Below are 23,423 nucleotides of genomic sequence, written 5' to 3' on the forward strand. Positions count from 1 at the left end.
TAATAAATTTATTTATTTATTTATTTATTTATGGCTGTGTTGGGTCTTCATTGCTGCGCGGGCTTTTTCTAGTTGTGGCAGGCAGGGGCTACTCTTCGTTGCGGTGCATGGGCTTCTCATTGCGGTGGCTTCTCTTGTTGTGAAGCACGGGCTGTAAGTGCATGGGCTTCAGTAGTCGTGGCATGCGGGCTCAGTAGTTGTGGCTCACGGGCTCAGTAGTTGTGGCTCGCAGGCTCTAGAGTGCAAGCTCAGTAGTTGTGGCACACGGGCTTAGTTGCTCCGCAGCATGTGGGATCTTCCCGGACCAGGGCTCAAACCTGTGTCCCCTTCATTGGCAGGCAGATTCTTAACCACTGCACCACCAGGGAAGTCCGTCCATACTGTTTTTCATAGTGGCTGCTCTAATTTACATTTCCACCAACAATATATGAGGGTTCCCTTTTCTCCATATCCTCTCCAACATCTTGTTTTTTCTTGTTTTTATGATAATAGCCATTCTAATGTGTGAGGTGATATCTCATTGTGGTTTTAATTTGCATCTCTCTGATGACTGAACATCTTTTCAAGTGCCTGTTGGCCATGTCTTAAATGGAAAAATGTCTGTTCAGATCCTCTGTCCATTTTTTAATCAGGTTGTTTGTTTTGTTGTTATTGAGTTGTATGATAGGAATTGCACTGAATCTGTAAATTGCTTTAGGTAATGTGTATTTTAACAATGTTAATTCTTCCAATCCATGAGCATGGGATAGTTTTACATTTCTTTGTGTTTTCTTCAATTTATTTCAATAATGTCTTACAGTTTTTAGTATACAGGTCTTTCATCTCCTTGGTTAAATTTATTCCTAGGTATTTTATTATTTTTGTTGCAATTATAAATGGGATTGTTTTGTTAATTTCTTTTTCTGCTAGTTTGTTAGTGTATAGAAACACAACAGATTTTTGTATATTGATTTTTTTACCCTGCTGTTTTACTGTATTTGTTTATTATTTCTAATAGTTTTTGGTGGCGTCTTTAGGGTTTTCTATATATAAAATTATGTCATCCACAAATAGTGACAGTTTTACTTCTTCCTTGCCTTTTATTTTTTTCTTGCCTAATTGCTCTGGCTAGGACTTCCAATATGTTGAATAAGAGTGATGAGAGTGGACATCCTTGTCTTGTTCCTGATCTTAGAGGGATAGCTTTCAATTTGTCACTGTTGAATATGATGATAGCTGTGGGTTTGTTACATATGGCCTTTACTATGTAGAGGTACATTCCTTCTGTACTCATTTTATTGAAAGTTTTTATCATAAATGGATTTTGAATCTTGTCAAATGTTTTTCTGCATCTTTTGAGGTGATCATATGATTTTTATTCATTTTGTTAATATGGTGTATCACATTGATTGATTTGTGGATGAATCATCCTTGCATCCCTGCAATAAATCCCATTTGATTATGGCGTATAATCCTTTTAATGTATTGTTGTATTCGGTTTACTAATATTTTGTTAGGGATGTTTGCATCTATGTTCATCAGAGATATTGGGCTGTAATTTTCTCCTCTTGTGGTGTCCTTGTCTGGTTTTGGTAATGCTGGTTTTGTAAAATGAGTTAGGAAGCGTCCCCTCCTCTTCAGTTTTTTGGAAGAGGTTGAGAAAGATAAGTATTAAATCTTTGAATGTTTGGTAGAATTCACCAGTGAAGCCATCTGGTCCTGGACTTTTGTTTTGGGGGAGGTTTTTGGTTAATGTTTCATCTCTTTACTAGTGATAGGTCTATTCAGATTTTCTGTTTCTTACTGATTCAGTCTTGGAAAGTGGTATGATTCTAAGAATTTATCCATTTCTTCTAAGTTGTCCAATTTACTGGCATACAGCCATTCATAGTAGTCACTTATAATCCTTCATGTTTCTTTGATATCCATTGTAACTTCTCCTCTTTCATTTCTGATTTTATTTATCTGAGGTTTTTTTTTTGTTGTTGTGAGTCTAGCTGAAGGCTTGTCAACTTTGTTTATCTTTTCAGAGAACCAGCTCTTAGTTTCATTGATCTTTTCTATTTTCTTTTTAGTCTCTATTTCATTTATTTCCACTCTGATTTTTATTTTTTCCTTCCTTCTACTGACTTTGGGCTTTATTTTTTTCTCCTTTTTCTAGTTACTTTAGGTGTATGGTTACATTATTTGTGGTTTTTCTTGTTTCTTGAGGTAGACCTGTATTTCTATAAACTGTCCTCTTAGTACTGATTTTGCAGTGTGTCCCTTAGTTTTTCAGTATGTCATATTTTCATTTTCATTTCTCTTCAGGTACTTTTAAAATTTCTCCTTTAATATTTTTAATTGATGCATTAGTTGTTCAGTAGCATGTTGTTTAGTTTCCACATATTTGTGATTTCTCCAGCTTTCTTCTTATAATTGATTTCTAGTTTCATACCATTGTGGTCAGAAAAGATGCTTGATATGATTTCAGTTTTCTTAAATTTATTGAGACTTGTTTTGTGTCCCAGCATATGGTTTATCCTTGAGAACATTCTGTGTGCACTTAAGAAGTATGTGTATTCTGCAGATTTTGAATGGAATGTTCTGTATACATACATCTGTTATTAAGTCTCTTTGGTCTAGTGTTTCATTTAAGGCCGACTTTCCCTTCTTCTCTTTCTGTCTACATGATCTATCTATTGATGTACAGGGGGTGTTAAAGTTCCCTACTCTTACTATGTTGCTGTCAGTTTCTCCCTTTAGGTCTGTTAATAATGCTTTATATATATTTTGGTGCTATTTTGTTAGGTGCATATATATTAATAAATGTTATGTCTTCTTGATGGGTTGTACCCTTTATCATTAGTATATAATGTCCATCCTTGCCTCTTATTAACTTTTTTGGTTTGAAGTCTGTTCTGTCTGATATGAGTATGGCTACACCTGCTTTCTTTTGGCTGCCATTTGCTTAGAGTATCATTTTGCAGCCTTTTACTTTGCACTTATATTTATCTTTAGAACTGAGATGTGTCTCCTGGAGGCAGCATATAGTTGGGTCTTATTTTTTAATCCATCCAGCCACTCTGTGTCTTTTGATTGGTGAATTCAATCCATTTACATTTATTGTGATTTTTTTTTTTTGGCCACGCCCTGCAGCATGTGTGATCTTAGTTCCCCAACCTGGGATCAAACCCATGCCCCCTGAAGTGGAAACATGGAGTCTTAACCACTGGACCACCAGGAAAGTCCCCATTTAGTGTGATTATTGATATATGAGGACTTGGTATTGACATTTTATCTTTTCTTTTCTGGTTGTTCTATAGTTCCATTGTTTCTTTTTCCTTGCATTTCTGTCTGCTGTTTTAGTTTGGTGGTTTTCTATGTTTTTCTCAGTTTTCTCTTTTTTTATGTTTTGTGTCTCTGCACTAGATTTTTGTTTTGTGGTTATCATGAGGTTTGTATAAATGTTTTAAAGATAAAATAGTCCTTTTTCTGCTGGTAGTATCTTATCCTAATATGCCTATACAGGTTCCATCCTTTTCCTCTTCTCCTTTTATGTTTTTGTTGTCACAAATATGTCTCAACACAAAATGCTGTGAGTTTGTTACCCAATTGACATAGCTGTAGTTATTTTTAGTGCTTTTTTTCACCCTTTAACCTTTGCTGTAATTAAGTGTTTAGCAACCTATTCTGATATAAAGTTGCAATTTTCTGATTCTGTCTATTTATTACCTTACTCAAAGTTTTGTGTACTTTTGCCTTTTCATTACAGGTAGAAGAGCTGCTTTCAACATTTCTTGTTAGGCAGGTCTAGTGGTGATAAACTCCTCAACTTTTTTTTGTCTGGGAATGCCTTTATTTCTCCTTTCTGTCTGAATGATACCTTTGCTGTATAGAGTATTCTTGGCTGACAGTTTTTATCTTCCAATATTCTGAGTTTGTCATTCCACTCTCTTCTGGCCTGTAGAGTTTCTGCTGAGAAATCTGCTGATAGCCTCACGTGGGTACCTTTGTAGGTTATTGTCTTCTTTTTCTTTTTTTTTTCTTTTTCCTGGCTGCCTTTAAAATTCTTTCTTTGTCATTGGCTTTTGACAGTTTTAATATAATGTGTCTTGGAGAAGGTCTTCTTGTTTTGAGATAAGTAGGTGTTCTATTAGCTTCATGGGCTCGTATATCTAGTTCCATTCCCAGATTTGGGAAGTTCTCAGCTATTATTTCCTTAAATAGGCTCTCTGTTCCCTTCTCCCTCTCTTTTCTTTCTGGGATATGCATTGTCCTTATGTTGCCTTTCTAATGGAGTTGGATAGTTCTTGTAGAGTTTCTTCAGTTAAAACAAAAATCTTAGCTCTCTCCTCTTTTACCTGAATTGTTTCTCAATTTCTGTCTTTGAGTTTGCTAATTCTCTCTTCCATATGTTCTACTCTATTTCCAATGCTTTCTAATGCCATTCTTCATGTCGTTTATTGAGTTCTTCAGCTCCATAACTTCTGTTTGGTTCTTTTTTAGAGTTTCAATCTCTTTGATAAAGTATTCCTTCTGTTCATTAATTTTATTCCTTAGTTCACTGAACCGTCTTTCTGTTTTCTTATATATAGCTTGTTGAGTTTCTTCCTGATACCTGTTTTGAATTCTCTGTCAGTTAGACCACAGTCTTCTGTGACTTTAAGTTTAGTTTCTGGAGAACTGTCATTTTCTTTTTCTGATACTGTGTTACTGTGTTTTTTCATAGTGCTTGGTGAGTTGTTCCTTTGCTGGCGCATTTGAAGTAGTGAATACCTTTCTTATTTAGGTAAACCTTTATTTACTTTGATTCTAACAGTTCAACAGGTTGGTAATTAGGGTCCTTTCTTTTGTTTTTCAATAGGTGGCGCTATAGCATAAGTTATAGCTTAGTTTATCTTACCTGAGTGCTTCTGGCTATATTTGAGAATTGGCACTTTCCACCCTCCATCACCTTTGCCAGAGATGTCGTCAGTGCCCTCATCATCGCTGCTTGTTCCTCTGGGGTTACTGGTGCCTTGAGATGGCGGGTCCCTCTGCCATATGTGGGGTTGCCTGGGTTGTGGGCACTGCTCTAGCGGTGAGAGCAGGGGGAGGAATGGGGGGAAGGAGCCAGGTTTGGGTGTGCTGTGGGGGAGAGCAGAGTCACAGGTACCACTATGGCCCTTCCAGTCTTTCTTAAGCCTGTTCTGTTCTGTCTTTTGCCCTCATCGTTATCAGAATTGCTGTTGCTGAGGTCACTAAAGAGCTCCTCTTGGTTAAATTTAGTAGTAAATTCTCAGGCATTCTTATGTCATTCATCAGTCACATTTGGCACAGTTGATCACTGTTCTTAATACACTGTCTTCACTTGACTTTCCAAGATACCACACTCTTTTGGTTTTACTTCTTCCTCACTGTTAGCTCCTTCATAGTTTCTTCTCTGCTTGATCTGGGAAGGTTTATTGTACATTATTGTGACAGTAGCTCACAAATGCTCCCCTACAGTCTATCTTCAGCACAGCAGCTAGAGTGATTATTTTAAAATCTAAATCAGATCACACTTCACACCTCTACTTACCTCTGCAGTAGCTTCACATATCTCTCAGAGTAAAAGACAGAGTTTTTACTTAACGATGATATTCAAGGCCTTGCGTGATTTGCCTTCTTTGCCCCCTATTATCTCTCTGACCTCGTCTCCTACTATTCTTCCCCTCTCTTACTCCACTCCTGCTGCACTGTCAGGTATGCTGCCTTTGCAACAGCAATTTTTTTGGCTGGGACACTCTTCCCTCAGAGGTATGGCATGGTTAAGTCACTTACTCTAGATTATAAGCTCTTTATGGGTCAGGGATCTTTGTCTCTTTTGTTCATTAATATATTCCAATAGCCTAAGATAGTGCCTGGCACTCAGTAGCCACCCAAAAAGCATTAATTGAGTGGATGAATGAACCAGTTAACAAATAATAATAATTAACAATTTTATTTTCTAAAATGTTTACATGTTGGAAATATATGAATGTGACATTCATGTTCCAATTCTGTGCAGAAATGGCTATTCATACAAGGTGGCGGTTGCACTGTCTCTTTTTCTTGGATGGTTGGGAGCAGATCGATTTTACCTTGGATACCCTGCCTTGGGTGAGTATGTTTCATTTAAAAAAAATTCTTGTGAAACTTGTAGGTTAATGTACCTACTCTTATAGATTAAATCTCTGCATACTATTAATAGTTACAAGTTCCACGTAGCTGGAGTTGAATAGTCAGTGTTCTTCTGTGAGTATAGAGCTAGCAATTAGCTCTGTAGTTAACTTGGATAAGAAATTGACTTTTCTTGTGTTTTCATCTTTATGAAAACACACACTCAAGATAGTGTAGTCACTACTTAGGACAGTAGACTTGAGCTGTCATTACTAGTGCTGGGCACACAGTGGATGTTCAATAAATGTTTTATGAATAAATGCATATCTTTTCCTATCCCCCCAAAAAATGTTTGCCTTCCACCTGAACCTCTATAAGTGTTGATTTTGGAATAGGAACTACTTCTTTCGGAGAAGTTGGTGTTGGAACCACAGCAGCCAGCATGAGCTGGTGTGGAGCCTGATTATTACCCTTAGCATCCCTCCCCATACCTTCCTCCTAGCTGTAATCTTTCCATTTACCATAGTTGCTAATGCTTATGAAAACTATTTACATTTGATGATAGCTTTTGTTTAAATAATACTTTCACATGCCTGCCCTTATTTAAGCCTTAAAACTCTCTGAGTTTATCATCCAGTTTAAATCTTCTTTAACAGGTAGGGAAATTGTCACCAGAGAGGTTAAGGGATTTACTGACTCTGGAGGCCTTGCTTTATACTGTAACATATTTGTTGTTATCATCATTGTTTTATGGATAGGGAAATTGTCACGAGATTAAGACATTTACCCAAGGACACTCAGCTAGTGACCTGACTTTGAACCCAAATATTCTGGCTCAAGAGATCATGCTTTATTTACTGTAGTACTTTGCTTCTGTATTAGCCCTTCACTGAGCAAATTTAAAGTTTCTGAATGCTCTGCTTTCTGGCTAGCAAAGCTAATCTTATTCTTTCCATGTTGCTACCCACCAGAGATCAAAGAGGAATTTTCACTGTGGGGTTGGTGGGAATTATGTTTCTGTTAACCTTAACTGGGACTCAGTGTTATAAGGTCATAAATAGAAGTAACAGTTCAAAATACTATATACATGAAATTTTTGCAGTTAACAAACATTTATTCAAAATTTACTTGCTGTTAAGTAAGTAATGAAGTTCTCTGGAAATAACGATGGAGATCACAGTTCATGTTGGTTAGAAGAAAATAAGTAATAAATGGTAGGCCAATTTGTGCTACAGCACTGTTACAGAACTGTAGTAAAGTGCTATGAGAGCAGAGAAAAGGGACTGATTTAGTCAGCCTTTGGATGTGAGGGAAAACTTGTTGGATGAGGGGACATTTGCACTAGGTTTTTAAGCATGAACAGATTAGAGATTTAGGGCATTACAGGGAACAGCATGTGCAAAAGCATAGGGTGTGAAAGAGCATATGTGCAGTGTTGAGAAAATGGTGGATAATTTAGCCTATGGTGTAGGAAGAAAGGTGGCAGAACATGAAAAGTGATTGCAGAGGTAGGCTGTGGTCAGATTATAAAAGGCTTTGAGAAAGAATTCCCTGGCAGTCTAGTGGTTAGGACTCGGCGATTTCAATGTTGTGGGGCCCGGGTTCGATCCCTGGTTGGGGAACTAAGATCCCACAAGCCGTGCAGTGTGGCCAAAAAAAAAAAGCTTTGAGTGTCTTGTTCTGGAGTTTGGACTTTACCCTTTAAACATCAGAAGCCATAAAAGTTTTTAATCAGAGGAGTGTCATGGTCAGGTTTATATTTCAGGAAGATGATACTGGAGAAATTGTGGGAAATGGCTTAGAACGGAGAAAGACTGGTGGCAGAGGAAGCTAAAAAGAGATGGATGCAGTAGTCCTGGCCTGAGGGAAGGAGAAATACTATTTCTTTGAACAGTTTATTCTATGATGATTTTGAATAGTAAATATATTTTAAATATTTGGCTTAATGAGTGACTCTTTAGCTTCCTGTGATATGTGTCAGGTGAGCTGTCATGTCATATGGTCTAAGTTAATTTTTTTGACTTATTGCAGCACATAATAACATGTTGGTTTGTATATTATGATTTTTTTTTCCTACAAAATAAAGCTCTAGGTTATAAAGCTCCATATAAAGCCCTGTATAGTGACTCTGGTTAGTGAATGTTAGTTCCCTGCCAGGAGCTCCCTTTCTCCAACCACTGCTACTCCAATCTATTAATTAATTTCAGTCAAAGAGAACCTTTCAGTTTGAGGCTGAGATTCTATAAATTTACAAATGTAATTTTTACATTTGACTTTACTTCTTAGTGTAAAAATCTTTAACTTTATTATTACAACCTTTGGATGTTCATTAATTCAACAAGTTTTTTGACTGTTGGCTTAAGATACAACTTTCTCAAGGTTGTTAAGTCTGTCACTTCTCATTCATCTGCTTCTGAATTTTCTTCCATTCTCTTTATTCTGTTGGGTTTATGGCTTTAAAAATCCCTTTACTATCTTTTAATGGGATCTTGGAGTGAGAGGAGTTAAGAGGACATGTCAAATACATTATCTTTAACTGAAAGTTCTTATATCTCTTCAAGCATTCAAATATTTTTATCCCTATCTTACTTGCATTTAAGCTATCTAAATGTGAAGGATTTTGATATTTTATCAACTTAATCTAATCTAATATGTAAAATTACCATGTTTGTAAACTTAAAACATTTAAATGTTTTTAATTAAGTTTTAATTTTTACTAAGAATCCAAGGTTAAGGAATTTTGGTATTCAATTAAAATGATTACTGCCATTTAAAAAATTCTTAAATGGAGAATGCAGTGTTGACTGGTATGAAAATAGTTACAGGTAGAGCCTAAAACTATTTTTCTTATAATCTTATTTAATCATTCTTCATGGTCATGAAAAGCAGTGGTAGTATATTTATAGATAGCTTTTTTTTTAAACATCTTTATTGGCGTATAATTGCTTTACAATGGTGTGTTACTTTCTGCTGTATAGCAAGTGAATCAGCTATGTGCATACGTATATCCCCACATCCCCTCCCTCTTGTGTCTCTCTTCCACCCTCCCTATCCCACCCCTCTAGGTGGTCACAAAGCACCGAGATGATCTCCGTGTGCTATGCAGCTGCTTCCCACTAGCTATCTGTTTTACATTTGGTAGTGTATATATGTCAGTGCTACTCTCTCACTTTGTCCCAGCTTACCCTTCCCCTTCCCTGTGTCCTCAAGTCCATTCTCTATGTCTGCATCTTTATTCCTGTCCTGACCCTAGGTTCTTCAGAACCATTTCTTTTTAGATTCCATATATATGTGTTAACATACTGTATTTGTTTTTCTCTTTCTGACTTAACTCACTCATATGACAGATTCTAGGTCCATCCACCTCACTACAAATAACTCAATTTCTTTTCTTTTTATGCTTGAGTAATTTTCCATTGTATATATGTGCCACATCTTCTTTATCCATTCATCTGTCGATGGACACTTAGGTTGCTTCCATGTCCGGGCTATTGTAAACAGTGCTGCAATGAACACTGTGTTACAAGACTCTTTCTGAACTATGGTTTTCTCAGGGCATCTGCCCATTAGTGGGATTGCTGGGTCTTATGGTAGTTCTAGTTTTAGTTTTTTAAGGAACCTCCATACTGTTCTTCATAGTGGCTGTATCAATTTACATTCCCACCAACAGCGCAAGAGGGTTCCTTTTTCTCCACACCCTTTCCAGCATTTATTGTTTGTAGATTTTTTGGTGATGGCCATTCTGACCGGTGTGAGGTGATACCTCATTGTAGTTTTGATTTGCATTTCTCTAATGATTAGTGATGTCGAGCATCTTTTCATGTGTTTGTTGGCAATCTGTATATCTTCTTTGGAGAAATGTCTGTTTAGGTCTTCTGCCCATTTTTGGATTGGGTTGTTTGCTTTTTTCATATTGAGCTGCATGAGCTGCTTATATATTTTGGAGATTAATCCTTTGTCAGTTACATTGTTTGCAAATATTTTCTCCAATTCTGAGGGTTGCTGTTTCGTCTTGTTTATGGCTTCCTTTGCTGTGCAAAAGCTTTTAAGTTTCATTAGTCCCATTTGTTTATTTTTGTTTTTATTTCCATTTCTCTAGGAGGTGGGTCAAAAAAGATCTTGCTGTGATTTATGTCATAGAGTGTTCTTCCTATGTTTTCCTCTAAGAGTTTGATAGTGTCTGACCTTACATTTAGGTCTTTAATCCATTTTGAGTTTATTTTTGTGTATGGTGTAAGGAAGTGTTCTAGTTTCATTCTTTTACATGTAGCTATCCAGTTTTCCCAGCACTGCTTATTGAAGAGGCTGTCTTTTCTCCATTGTATATTCTTGCCTCCTTTATCAAAGAGTAGGTGACCATACGTGTGTGGGTTTATCTCTGGGTTTCTGTTCTGTTCCATTGATCTATATTTCTGTTTTTGTGCCAGTACCATACTGTCTTGATTACTGTAGCTTTGTAGTATAGTCTGAAGTCAGGGAGCCTGATTCCTCCAGCTCTGTTTTTCTTTCTCAAGATTGCTTTGGCTATTCGGGGGTCTTTTGTGTTTCCATACAAATTGTGAAATTTTTTGTTCTAGTTCTGTGAAAAATGCCATTGGTAGTTTGATGGGGATTGCATTGAATGTGTAGATTGCTTTGGGTAGTATAGTCATTTTCACAATGTTGATTCTTCCAATCCAAGAACATGGTATATCTCGCCATCTATTTGTATCATCTTTAATTTTTTTCATCAGTGTCTTATAGTTTTCTGCATACAGGTCTTTTGTCTCCTTAGGTAGGTTTATTCCTAGGTATTTTATTCTTTTTGTTGCAATGGTAAATGGGAGTGTTTCCTTAATTTCTCTTTCAGATTTGTCATCATTAGTGTATAGGAATGCAAGAGATTTCTGTGCATTAATTTTGTATCCTGCTGCTTTACCAAATTCATTGATTAGCTCTAGTAGTTTTCTGGTAGCATCTTTAGGATTCTCTATGTATAGTGTCATGTCATCTGCAAAGTGACAGTTTTACTTCTTCTTTTCCGAGTTGGATTCCTTTTATTTCTTTTGCTTCTCTGATTGCTGAGGCTAAAACTTCCAAAACTATGTTGAATAATAGCGGTGAGAGTGGACAGCCTTGTCTTGTTCCTGATCTTAGAGGAAATGGTTTCAGTTTTTCACCATTGAGAATGATGTTGGCTGTGGGTTTGTCATATATGGCCTTTATTAATGTTGAGGTAGGTTCCCTCTATGCCTACTTTCTGGAGAGTTTTTATCATAAATGGGTTTTGAATTTTGTCAAAAGCATTTTCTACATCTATTGTGATGATCATATGGTTTTTCTCCTTCAATTTGTTAATATGGTGTATCACATTGATTGACTTGCGTATATTGAAGAATCCTTGCATTCCTGGGATAAACCCCACTTGATCGTGGTGTATGATCCTTTTAATGTGCTGGATTGTGTTGGATTCTGTTTGCTAGTATTTTGTTGAGGATTTTTGCATCTATGTTCATCAGAGATAGTGGTCTGTAGTTTTCTTTTTTTGTGACATCTTTGTCTGGTTTTGGTATCAGGGTGATGGTGGCCTCGTAGAATGTGTTTCGGAGTGTTCCTCCCTCTGCTATATTTTGGAAGAGTTTGAGAAGGATAGGTGTTAGCTCTTCTCTATATGTTTGATAGAATTCACCTGTGAAGCCATCTGGTCCTGGGCTTTTGTTTGTTGGAAGCTTTTTAATCACAGTTTCAATTTCTGTGCTTGTGACTGGTCTGTTTATATTTTCTGTTTCTTGCTTGTGACTGGTCTGTTTATATTTTCTATTTCTTCCTGGTTCAGTCTCGGAAGGTTGTGCTTTTCTAAGAATTTGTCCATTTCTTCCAGGTTGTCCATTTTATTGGCATATAGTTGCTTGTAGTAATCTCTCATGGTCCTTTGTATTTCTGCAGTGTCAGTTGTTACTTCTCCTTTTTCATTTCTACTTCCGTTGATTTGTCTTCTCCCTTTTTTCTTTATGAGTCTGGCTAATGGTTTATTAATTTTATCTTCTCAAAGAACCAGCTTTTAGTTTTATTGATCTTTGCTATTTTTTCCTTCATTTCTTTTTCATTTATTTCTGATCTGATCTTTATGATTTCTTTCCTTCTGCTAACTTTGGGGTTTTTTTGTTCTTCTTTCTCTAATTGCTTTAGGTGTGAGGTTATGTTGTTTATTTGAGATGTTTCTTCTTTCTTGAGGTAGGATTGTATTGCTATAAACTTCCCTCTTAGAACTGCTTTTGCTGCATCCCATAGGTTTTGGGTCGTTGTGTTTTCATTGTCATTTGTTTCTAGGTATTTTTTTGATTTCCTCTTTGATTTCTTCAGTGATCTCTTGGTTATTTAGTAGCGTGTTGTTTAGCCTCCATTTGTTTGTATTTCTTATAGTTTTTTCCTGTAATTGGTATCTAGTCTCATAGCAGTGTGGTCGGAAAAGTTACTTGATACGATTTCAATTTTCTTAAATTTACCAAGGCTTGATTTGTGGCCCAAGATATGGTCTATCCTAGAGAATGTTCCATGAGCACTTGAGAAGAAAGTGTATTCTGTTGTTTTTGGATGGAATGTCCTATAAATATCAATTAAGTCCATCTGTTTAATGTGTCATTTAAAGCTTGTGTTTCCTTATTTATTTTCATTTTGGATGATCTGTCCATTGGTGAAAATGGGGTGTTAAAGTCCCCTAATATGATTGTTAGTGTCGATTTCCCCTTTTATGGCTGTTAGCATTTGCCTTATGTATGGAGGTGCTCCTATGTTGGGTGCATAAATATTTACAATTGTTATATCTTCTTCTTGGATTGATCCCTTGATCATTATGTAGTGTCCTTCTTTGTCTCTTGTAATAGTCTTTATCTTAAAGTCTATTTTGTCTGATATGAGAATTGCTGCTCCAGCTTTCTTTTGATTTCCATTTGCATGGAATATCTTTTTCCATCCCCTCACTTTCAGTGTGTATGTGTCCCTAGGTCTGAAGTGGGTCTCTTGTAGACAGCATATATATGGGTCTTGTTTTTGTATCCATTCAGCCAGTCTCTGTCTTTTGGTTGGAGCATTTAATCCATTTACATTTAAGGCAGTTATCGATATGTATGTTCCTATTACCATTTTCTTAATTGTTTTGGGTTTGTTATTGTATGTCTTTTCCTTCTCTTATGTTTCCTAGAGAAGTTCCTTTAGCATTTGTTGTAAAGCTGGTTTGATGGTGCTGAATTCTCTTAGCTTTTGCTTGTTTGTAAAGGTTTTAATTTCTCCGTCAAATCTGAATGAGATCCTTGCTGGGTAGAGTAATCTTGGTTGTTGGTTCTTCCCTTTCATCACTTTAAATATGGCCTGCCACTTCCTTCTGGCTTGCAGAGTTTCTGCGAAAGATCAGCTGTTAACCTTATGGGGCTTCTGTTGTATGTTATTTGTTGCTTTCCTCTTGCTGCTTTTAATATTTTTTCTTTGTGTTTAATTTTTGATAGTTTGATTAGTATGTGTCTCGGTGTGTTTCTCTTTGGGTTTATCCTTTATGGTACTCTCTGTGCTTCCTGGACTTGATTGACTATTTCCTTCCCCATGTTAGGGAAGTTTTCGACTATAATCTCTTCAAATATGTTCTCAGACCCTTTCTTTTTCTCTTCTTCTTCTGAGACCCCTATAAGTCGAATGTTGGTGTGTTTAATGTTGTCCCAGAGGTCTCTGAGACTGTCCTCAGTTCTTTTCATTCTTTTTTCTTTATTCTGCTCCCTGGCAGTTATTTCCATTATTTTATCTCCCAGCTCAGTTATCCATTCTTCTGCCTCAGTTATTCTGTTATTGATTCCTTCTAGAGTATTTTTAATTTCAGTAATTGTGTTGTTCATCATTGTTTGTTTGCTCTTTAGTTCTTCTAGATCCTTGTTAAATGTTTCTTTTATTTTCTCCATTCTGTTTCCGAGATTTTGGCCCATCTTTACTGTCATTACTCTGAATTCTTTTTCAGGTAGGTTGCCTATTTTGTCTTCATTTATTTGGTCTTGTAGGTTTTTGCCTTGCTCCTTCGTCTGTGACATATTTTTTTGTCATTTCTTTTTTTTTTTGATGGGTGGTGCTGTATTCCTGTCTTACTGGTTGTGTGGCCTGAGCTGTACAGCACTGGAGCTTGCAGGCAGTTGGATAGAGCCAGGTCTTGTTGCTGAGATGAGGACCTCTGGTAGACCTCACTCCGATTGATATTCTCTGGGGTCTGAGATTCTCTGTTATTCCAGCAATTTGGACTCGGAGCTCCCACCACAGGAGCTCAGACCTGACCTCCAGCCTGGGAACCAAGATCCCGCAAGCTTCGTGGCGTGGTTAAAAAAATAAATAAATGAAAAAGAAAGAAAAAAAGGAGCAGTATAATATCAAAAAATAAAAACCAAAATAAAAGTAGAAAGATAAAATATATATTAGTAAAAATAAAACTAGAATTGAAACAACTGCAACAAAGTAAAATAAAAGCACAACAGAAAAAAGAAAGAAAAAAAAATGGGTGGGGTGGGGAAATAAGCCAAAAAGAGAGAACAATAACAAAGTATAAAGGATAAAATAAAATTAGAAAAATAAAAGATTTATTAGGAAAACATAAAAGAATCAACAACAGTGAATCAACAAGGTAAAACAGAACCCCAGTCTGGTCACTGGGGTTCCTCCAGTCCCCTTAGGTTTCCGTGGTCCCCCACTGGTGCCTGGTAGGTGCCCTAGTTGTGAGGAGGCACGAATTCCGCGTCCTCGTAGTACGCCATCTTGACACCGCCCCTTTATAGATAGCTTTTTAAAATACTTTCTCGATACCATTTATGATCACTGGAATTTTATAAGAACCAAATAAATAATGCAGATATGATGAAGCTTGCTCTTAAGTAATTTCTTTTTTCTTCTTTTTTTTAACTGAAGTAAGGTTGATTTACAATGTTTTGGATGTACAGCAGAGTGATTCAGTCATATATATATGTGTGTATATATATATATATATATATGTATTTTTTTCTTTTAAAGATTCTTTTCCATTATAGGTTATTACAAGATATTGAATATAGTTCCCTATGCTATGCAGTAGGTTTCTTTTTAAGTAATTTAGTGTTGAATGTGATACTTCATTATATAAATTTTACTTTAGGATTAAATAAGGGAATGTGTTGAGGGTGAGATTAAATTAAATTTGATAAGATCCAAACATTCCTTTAAGAAAAATTTTCTTTCTAGTTATTTCAAATTTCTTTTTAGCCCAGAACTATTACTTTATGTATAGCTTTATTTCCTTTAATTGACTTATTCTCATTATACCAGTGCTGCTTTAGCTGGAAGCCTTTTTTCACCATGAAGCCTTGTTCTTCTAATATTCCATCTTTGTGTTTTTAACCATGTTAACATCTGTGATTTTTTTTAATATGCAATAACTGGTATATTTTGTTTTGCCCATTGTAGCATTAAAAGATTATGGATTCTCGGGGCTTCCCTGGTGATGCATAAATAAATAAATAAATAAATAAAATGCAGTAATTAAAAAAAAAAAAGTATAGAGTTTCAATTAAAAAAAAAGATTATGGATTCTCAAAGATAATAGCTCTTTTGGAGCAGTTAATGGGGGAGAGATACTCTTTTCATAGTGGTATTACTTTTAAGTAAATATTTTCTTATTACGAGAATAACAAATGTTGTATGTTTTTAAGCCCAAAACTTAAAAATCTTTGGTTATATTATTCTTGTTTTCTTCTTGAGTTTGGCGTTACTAGTTTGCACTGGTATATCCACAGATTGTAGGACAAATAAAGGTAAAGGGATTTTTTTTTTTTTTTTTTTTTAATGACTGTGTTGGGTCTTCGTTTCTGTGCGAGGGCTTTCTCTAGTTGCGGCAAGTGGGGGCCACTCTTCATCGCGGTGCACGGGCCTCTCATTATCGCGGGCTTTCTTGTTGCGGAGCACAAGCTCCAGACGCGCAGGCTCAGTAATTGTGGCTCACGGGCCCAGTTGCTCCGCGGCATGTGGGATCTTCCCAGACCAGGGCTCGAACCCGTGTCCCCTGCATTAGCAGGCAGATTCTCAACCACTGCGCCACCAGGGAAGCCCAGGTAAAGGGATTTGTAGGTTAAACTCTTCTAAGATTGTAAGCTCTCCTTTATAGGTATAGACACAAAAAGAATAGTGATAACTAATTACCAAATCGTTATAGAATGCTTGGGATTTGGCAAACAGCAACTTCAGTATGAAATAATCTGCATTCTCTAAAATAGTTATGCAGAAACAAGAGTATTTGCAAGATTCAACCTGCAATAAAACAAAAAATACCAAAATTTTTTAAAATACCAAAAATAAATCTCTGTTCTTTCTATTTTATACCCAAATAAATTCTTTTATTGAATTTGTGTACTTTTAAATGTAAAGTTTAAGTTACTGAAGTATAAATAAAGTACACTAAAAACATGAGCTTTATTAATGTCATCTGGCAGCATAATCTTTTTGGTAGAATATATCTACAATAGTAATGGTTCAATGGTTGGATGGTAATGGTTCAATGGATGGATCCAGAAAATGGATCCTTCTTGTTTGGAAACATTGTTAATTGGAATTTCAAAACAATCTCTAAAATCTAATATAATATTTCTTTCCACAATAAGATAAGTAAATAGGGTCTGTACAAAGAGACCTAACAAATTTTTACTTGGACAAAAAAGTCAATCTACTTTTGGTAGTTCACTAATACCTCCCCATCTTTTAGAAGCTGGTATTGGTGCTCAAAATAATGAAATCTGTAAGAGCAACGGTTTGCATTGGTTTTTGCCGAAAGCTTGCCCTCTGTGCACCGGTGCCGAATTGAATCTCGGAGACAGAGTTTTGGGTGAAGTAGAAAAGGATAGCTTTATTGCTTTGCCAGCCAGAGGGGGACACAGCGGGCTCCTGCCCTCGAAAACTATGTGTCCCACCCAGGAGGATGTGATGAGGTGTTTTATAGCGATAGTTCAAGGGTGGGGTTGCTGACAAGACTAGGGTGTGTGCAGGGCCTGCACTTCTCTAATCTGGTCTCAGGGAATCTTGATGCGCTTCTCTGGTTCCTGGTCTCAGGTAGTTTCTTGGCTGCTCCTCCCTTGATTAGCAACTGTTTGAGTCTGCCCTGTGGAACTCAGAGAAGGTCATGGAGGCTGGATCCTCTTCCCTACAAACAAGAAAACGGGGGACAGAAAGACTTCTGTGCCCAGGGGCCCCACAGGGTTCTGCCCGTTTTCAGTTTTAATAAATGCTGTTTAGTATGCTACTTTGTGTTTTTCAAGTTGATCAGTGTTTGTTTACAAATAAGATAATTTACTATTGATATATTTTATTCCTTCAGTAGCCATATTGACTAGGCACAGAAATGACACAGCCCTGACTTCAAGTTGCTTGTGGAAGGATAGGGGAAGTTAGACAAATAAATATATAGTAAATCATACCATGGGATATGTGCTCTGCTGAAAGTTAAGGGCAGGGTGCTAGGGAGCATCTAGGGATGGCATTAAATTCATCCTGGAAGCATTAGAGAAAACTTTCCAGAAGTTTTAAAAAAGACTATTAAGAGTTAGCTAGATGATTGGGAATAGTGGGGGGCAGCGGAGGAGGCAAGGCAGAGGACAGCATAGCACATATAAATGCAGATATGAGAGCACAGCACATTGGAAGAGAACTTCGGGTAGTTTGACTGTAACGCAGACAGAAGGAAATTGCAAGAGGTGAGGCTAGGTTAGATGATGCTACTGTAAATGATGTGGATTTATGCTGTCTAAATTTCTCAATTATCATAATAATTGTAATATAGTAGAAATAGTGGTAGCACAAGTAGCAGCTGGGCTAACGTTTATCATATGTTTGCCATGTACCATGTACTATTCTAAGTTTTTACTTTGACTCATTATCTCTTAAAGTGCACATATTTAAAATGTACAGTTTTATAAGTTAGACATGTATACCCCTGTGAAACAAACACCATGATCAAGATAATGACCATATCTGTCACTCCCCAAAGTGTCCTCATGCCTATTTGTAATCCCTGCCTCTTGGCCCTCCTTGTCCTGCTTTTTCCCAAGCAAGCACTCCCCTGCTTTCCGTCATTGATTAGTTTGCAGATTCCTTAAATGCTTAAATATCATCTTGGATCTGTTCTATAGTTTCTTAAATGTGTTACTCCAGGAGTAGGTAAAATTTACCAAAGTTCCAAATACATGTATCTAACATTTTATCTAATATTTATCTAATTTATCTAATATTTTATCTGAACAGGAACCTGTCGTGTTCAATCTTCTGAAACATCCTTACAGAAGGGGTTCAGCAACAGAATATCTAGACTTTAATTGACTCACTATCTTTCTCTGTTTTGCGTGTTATCACATTACTTTGCCAATAAATATACTTCTGTATCATTGTTTTAAAATGACTGCATAGTATTTTGTCCTATTGTTAGGTGTATCTTAATTTCTTGAGACAATTTCTCCCTGTTAGATACTTAGATTGTTTCTAATTTTTTGATAGTCGTACAGCAGATATTTATTAAACTCTTAGTTTCTGTCACGTACTGTTCCAGGAATTGACTTGAATAAGACAGATAAGAACCCTGCCTTTAGGAGTTTACATGGCATAGGAAGAAAGAGAATGAATGAACAAACCAATGAATGATTTCTGATCAGCACCGTGACGGAAATAAATAGGGGAGATGTGATACAGTGCTGGGGCTGCTGCGGGGAGCAGCATGCTGGGTTACAAAGACTTCTCTGAAGAAGTAGCCTGAGATGAGAAGAGCTACAGGAAGAGCATCATTGGAAGATGGGATGACAAGGGCAAAGGCTCTGACATGGTTACATTTTTTTCATAGAGTAGCAGTTCATTAAGGACAAACTTTTTTTGACCATTCTTAATATTCTTTTTGTAAACAAGTTGAAGGAAGGGAAACTCTGTGGTATTTCCAATGCTCTGTGAAGAGGGATACATTTCAGAAATAAAATAAGTGAGTGAATGGATGTAATACATATACTGAGTGAGTGGATAAAGTTCCTTGGGCAACTATAGTAAAATGCAATGAATGAAAAAAATAATTAAAGGAGTTGTTATGTAAGATAGTGGATAAAAAGTTAGGGGTCTTTAGGAGACAGAAAAGCTGAGAAAATTTATCTATTCATTCAACAAATATTGAGCATCTACCATGTGCCAGGCAATGTTGTAGGTAATAAGGACACAGAATTAAACAAGACATATAAAAGACCCTCCCCTAACAGGGCTTCCATGAGACAGATAGTAAACAATATAAAATATTAGGTAGGTAATAAGTATTTTGAAGAAAACTAAGTGCATAATTTTATATAGTATCTATATTTTAAGTTTTAAAATCATTTCCAATATGTTTTATCCCAGTACTTAACAACATTGTTCTACTGTATATCTAATACTAATAATGAGGGGGTGGGGTGGGTGGAAATCATCTAATTTACCTACATATTTCAGTCTTTTTAATGTATTTCCAAATGTGTGCAAGAGGTGATCTCATCCAGTTTTACAATTTTAGCTGGTATATATTTGTAGTTGATGCTTAGAACTACCCTTTCACGAAGAGTCTTGCTTCATACCATTTTTATATCTCAAATGGGATATCTGGAAAGCAACTCAAGTTTAAATATAGAAGAGAGATTACTCATCCCACCCCCACCCCCAATCTGCCTCTTCTAATTTCATCATTATATTTTTGTGTTATATCATTGTATATGTCCTAGATTCTATGCTCTATTATCATCTATTTTAGTACCTTAACTTTAAGGTTGGAACCAAGGACAGAGGTGTATATAGCTCACAGAATTGTTGATTTTGACTATTAAAAATAAAAAACATAAGATGCTTAGGAAAAAAGTACAGTATAGGATAACTTCAAGATAATTGGGTTACTAATAGAATTTTGCTATTTAACTACAAGATCAGTGTTTTTTTCTGATTATTTTTTCTGTGCCTTGACAGTCTATTTATTTGAACTTTCTACTGTAAATGCATATTAAAATTTGGATCCATAATGTATTAAGTCTAAATAAATAAATAAGGATTTTAAGACTAAAAGATGTTCTGTAACTCTGGGGTAATGAGATTTAAAGATTTATTTTCTTAGAAGAAGTTTTGTAAGATTACAAAACTTTTCTCTTAAGAAGTTTTGTAAGATTACATTGAGTTTTTATTTCAGTTCTTATTATTTATTTAAGTGAATTAATTTTTTTTTGGCTTAAGTAGAGGGCCCTTTAAACTTTTCTCATATTTTTAGGTGAAGATTTGATTTTTTTAAAGTTTTAATTTTATATTGTCGATATAAAGCATTTGTGGTATATATAATGGTTTATTGGGAAATGGAAAAGTTTATTAATATTTATAAGACTTTCCAGGTTGTAAATGACTTTACCTTCTTTTCTAGGTTTGTTAAAGTTTTGCACTGTAGGATTTTGTGGAATTGGGAGCCTAATTGATTTCATTCTTATTTCAATGCAGGTAAGTTAGTTTCAATCTAGAAGATGAACTACTTTTACATTCAAATTTGAGTTCTGTGATATATATGTTAGAAAGCAGTTAGGAATGCTTTTTCAATTTCTCTTCAGATGCTAGATCTAAAGGATCACGGCCATGTTTTCAAGTTGCATTTCCCAACGTGTGCCAATTAGCAGTTCTAAAAGACATAAGAACTTCATTAACAAGTATTCTGTGCTCTAATATGATTTGTAAATGTGAGTTCAGCTGAGTTATAGAGATTTCTTTACTGGAGAACATCTCAGAGTCTTTATAGTTTGTATTATGAATCTCTAAATGGGATTGAGTTTATATTTCAAGCTTATTGTTTTTTTTCCTGTTACAGCCACATTGTCAATTACTATAATAGGATACTGATGGGAATCTGATATTTACATATGAATATGTGGAGGCAGAAACAAGATTTTTTTTGCACTGGACAGGTACTCTATACTAGCGTTCTCTTGGTTGCAAATTGTAGAAACTGAAATGCAGCTAGCTTAAGCCAAAAAGAGAAAAGGAATGTCTGGGCGCTCTGTGGAAAATCTAGGAGAGGGGCTGGTCTCAGGCAAGACCCAATTCATATAATCAAATGATGTGTTCAGGACTCTCCTGCTCTTCATCTCTGCTTCTCTGTGTTAGCCTCGTTTTCTCTTGCTGCAGTGGTTTGTGAAATGCTCTTAGGCGTTTAAAAGTGCCACCAGATGTTTTCTATTAAATTATACTGAACTGGTTGTGGTTAACTCATGAGGATTCTTAAAGAGATGAATTTATCACAACAAATGTCACAAAACAGCATTTCAGTAAGCATTTATGGTGCACCTAATGTCTTCAGTAAATGTGTCAGTATGTATTTAGATTATCATCAGTTTTGCTCTTCTTTCTCATACAGTATTTCCACTCCTCAATTCTGTCTGCTTGATGTTATCCTTATGCTTTAAAAGAAAGTCAAAATCTAGATTTTTGGTAACATACTGTGAGGAGGGGACCATACTGTGAGGAGGAGGCAACATATGGACCAATAAGATATCAGAATTAAACAAGGAAAATATTTGGTTTTAAAGTTGGAATTTTCCTGTCTTTATTCATAAACATATGCCTAACCAAATATCCTGCCTTCTCTGACTGTGGTACAGGCAAGCAGGCATGAAGAGGCTAAGGTACTTGTGCACATATGCTTCAAAATGGGTTTCTCTGAGGATCCAAGGAATTTAATGTATTATTGGGATTCTTTGAGATATACAGAATTCCGCATCTTTAAAACCCAACCATTTAGTTAATATTTCACACTAGGTTCTTTCTTTGGTGATATCAGTGCTTTGTAGCTTTATTTATATCAAATTATAGAGCTTATTTGATTCAGCCACTATTTTCTAGTACATGTATACCTAAACTTTTCAGAACTAATAGTTCTTAAAGATCTAGAATTGAGACTATTACATCAACAAATTATTGAGGTAGAATTAGAATGTTTGAATTTCTACAGTAAATTTCCCTAAATAAGACATTTTAATAGGGATGGCTACTTTAGACTGCTTTCAGATTAGGGGAAAAATAAATCATTTTTCAAAAGTAGCCAAATAAGACATGCATCCTTATTCTACATGTTGTTTAATATACTTAACATGTGATGTTGACTACATTAATTTTAGAGAATTTTTTTCAGCCAAATAAGTTTTTACTATAAATATCATAAACTATGTTAATATTTTTGTCCTAAATATATATTTTCAATTTCTCATAAACCTTTTACATTCTGTCTATCATCTTTTTGTTTATTCTTCTTTCCTTACTCATTCTCTCCATCCCCAGTTTTTTTTCTTTTTGCCATTAAGTATTATTCCCCAGTGAGTTGCAGTGTTTTTCTTTTGGGCTGTGATCCCAGAAACATATTGTGCATGAACTCAAGACCTATAAAAACATACTTTGCTTCACAGTGTTTATAACAAAAATCCAGAAAAATCCTCTTTAAAAAAATAGGTCTAGTTATTTCATGGGTTTTTTTAAGTAATTTTTTTTCTAAATTTATTTATTTGTTTTTTTTGTTTTGTTTTGTTTTGGCTGCATTGGGTCTTTGTTGCTTCGCACGAGCTTTCTCTAGTTGCAGTGAGCAGGGACTACCCTTCATTGTGGTGCGCGGGCTTCTCATCGTCTTGGCTTCTCTTGTTGCGGGGCACGGGCTCTAGAGCGCGGGCTCAGTAGTTGTGGCGCACGGGCTTAGTTGCTCCGCGGCATGTGGGATCTTCCCGGACCAGGGCTCGAACCCGTGTCCCCTGCATTGGCAGGTGGATTCTTAACCACTGCGCCACCAGGGAAGCCGTAGTTATTTCATCTTTGAACTGAAACAATATAAAGTGTAACACATATATTACTAAAGTAAGTAAGCTTTAAATGTAGCTATATTTACTAAAAATACTTTCATGAATTTATCTGTTAGTAAACTTTTGAAGTTTCTTCTGTTTGTTTTTTGTTCTTAAAAAATAAGCAGATGGCACTGTGTGAATGAATGGTATAAAACAATACATAGAATTAATTCTTTTGTGTATTCAACAAAATCTAAATCAGTGACACATGGATAGCATACAGTTTTTCAATTATAGGCAACCATTGTATATAACTGTATATATAGTTGCTATATATATAGTTATTCATAAGGCAGGTCTGAAGATTTTAAAACACTCATTGTTTTGTGCTTATATTTATATATATCATGACAAATAGATTAGACAATTTGGTCTTTTATCAGAAAAAATATGAGAATATTTGATTTCATTTAAATCTCTTTTCTCACTCACACAATGAATATTTTTAATTATACCAAAACC

General features: G+C 35.7%; 1 protein-coding gene across 6 annotated transcripts in view; it reads left to right on the forward strand.

The window, feature by feature from the left end:
* TM2D1 (TM2 domain containing 1) overlaps positions 1–23,423 on the forward strand; it is a 138,123-nt gene that overhangs the window by 15,333 nt on the left and 99,367 nt on the right. For 5 of the 6 annotated variants that reach the window (XM_061186497.1, XM_061186498.1, XM_061186500.1 and 2 more), the window contains exons 4-5: positions 5,990–6,081; positions 20,510–20,583. In XM_061186497.1, the coding sequence (XP_061042480.1) occupies positions 5,990–6,081; positions 20,510–20,583 (166 nt within the window). Of the gene's footprint in view, positions 1–5,989; positions 6,082–20,509; positions 20,584–20,944; positions 21,042–23,423 lie in introns of all 6 variants that reach the window. The other variant, XR_009700523.1, reaches the window with a different exon arrangement.

The sequence above is a fragment of the Eubalaena glacialis genome, chromosome 3 (assembly GCF_028564815.1).
Source record: "Eubalaena glacialis isolate mEubGla1 chromosome 3, mEubGla1.1.hap2.+ XY, whole genome shotgun sequence".
Classification (NCBI taxonomy): Eukaryota; Metazoa; Chordata; class Mammalia; order Artiodactyla; family Balaenidae; genus Eubalaena; species Eubalaena glacialis.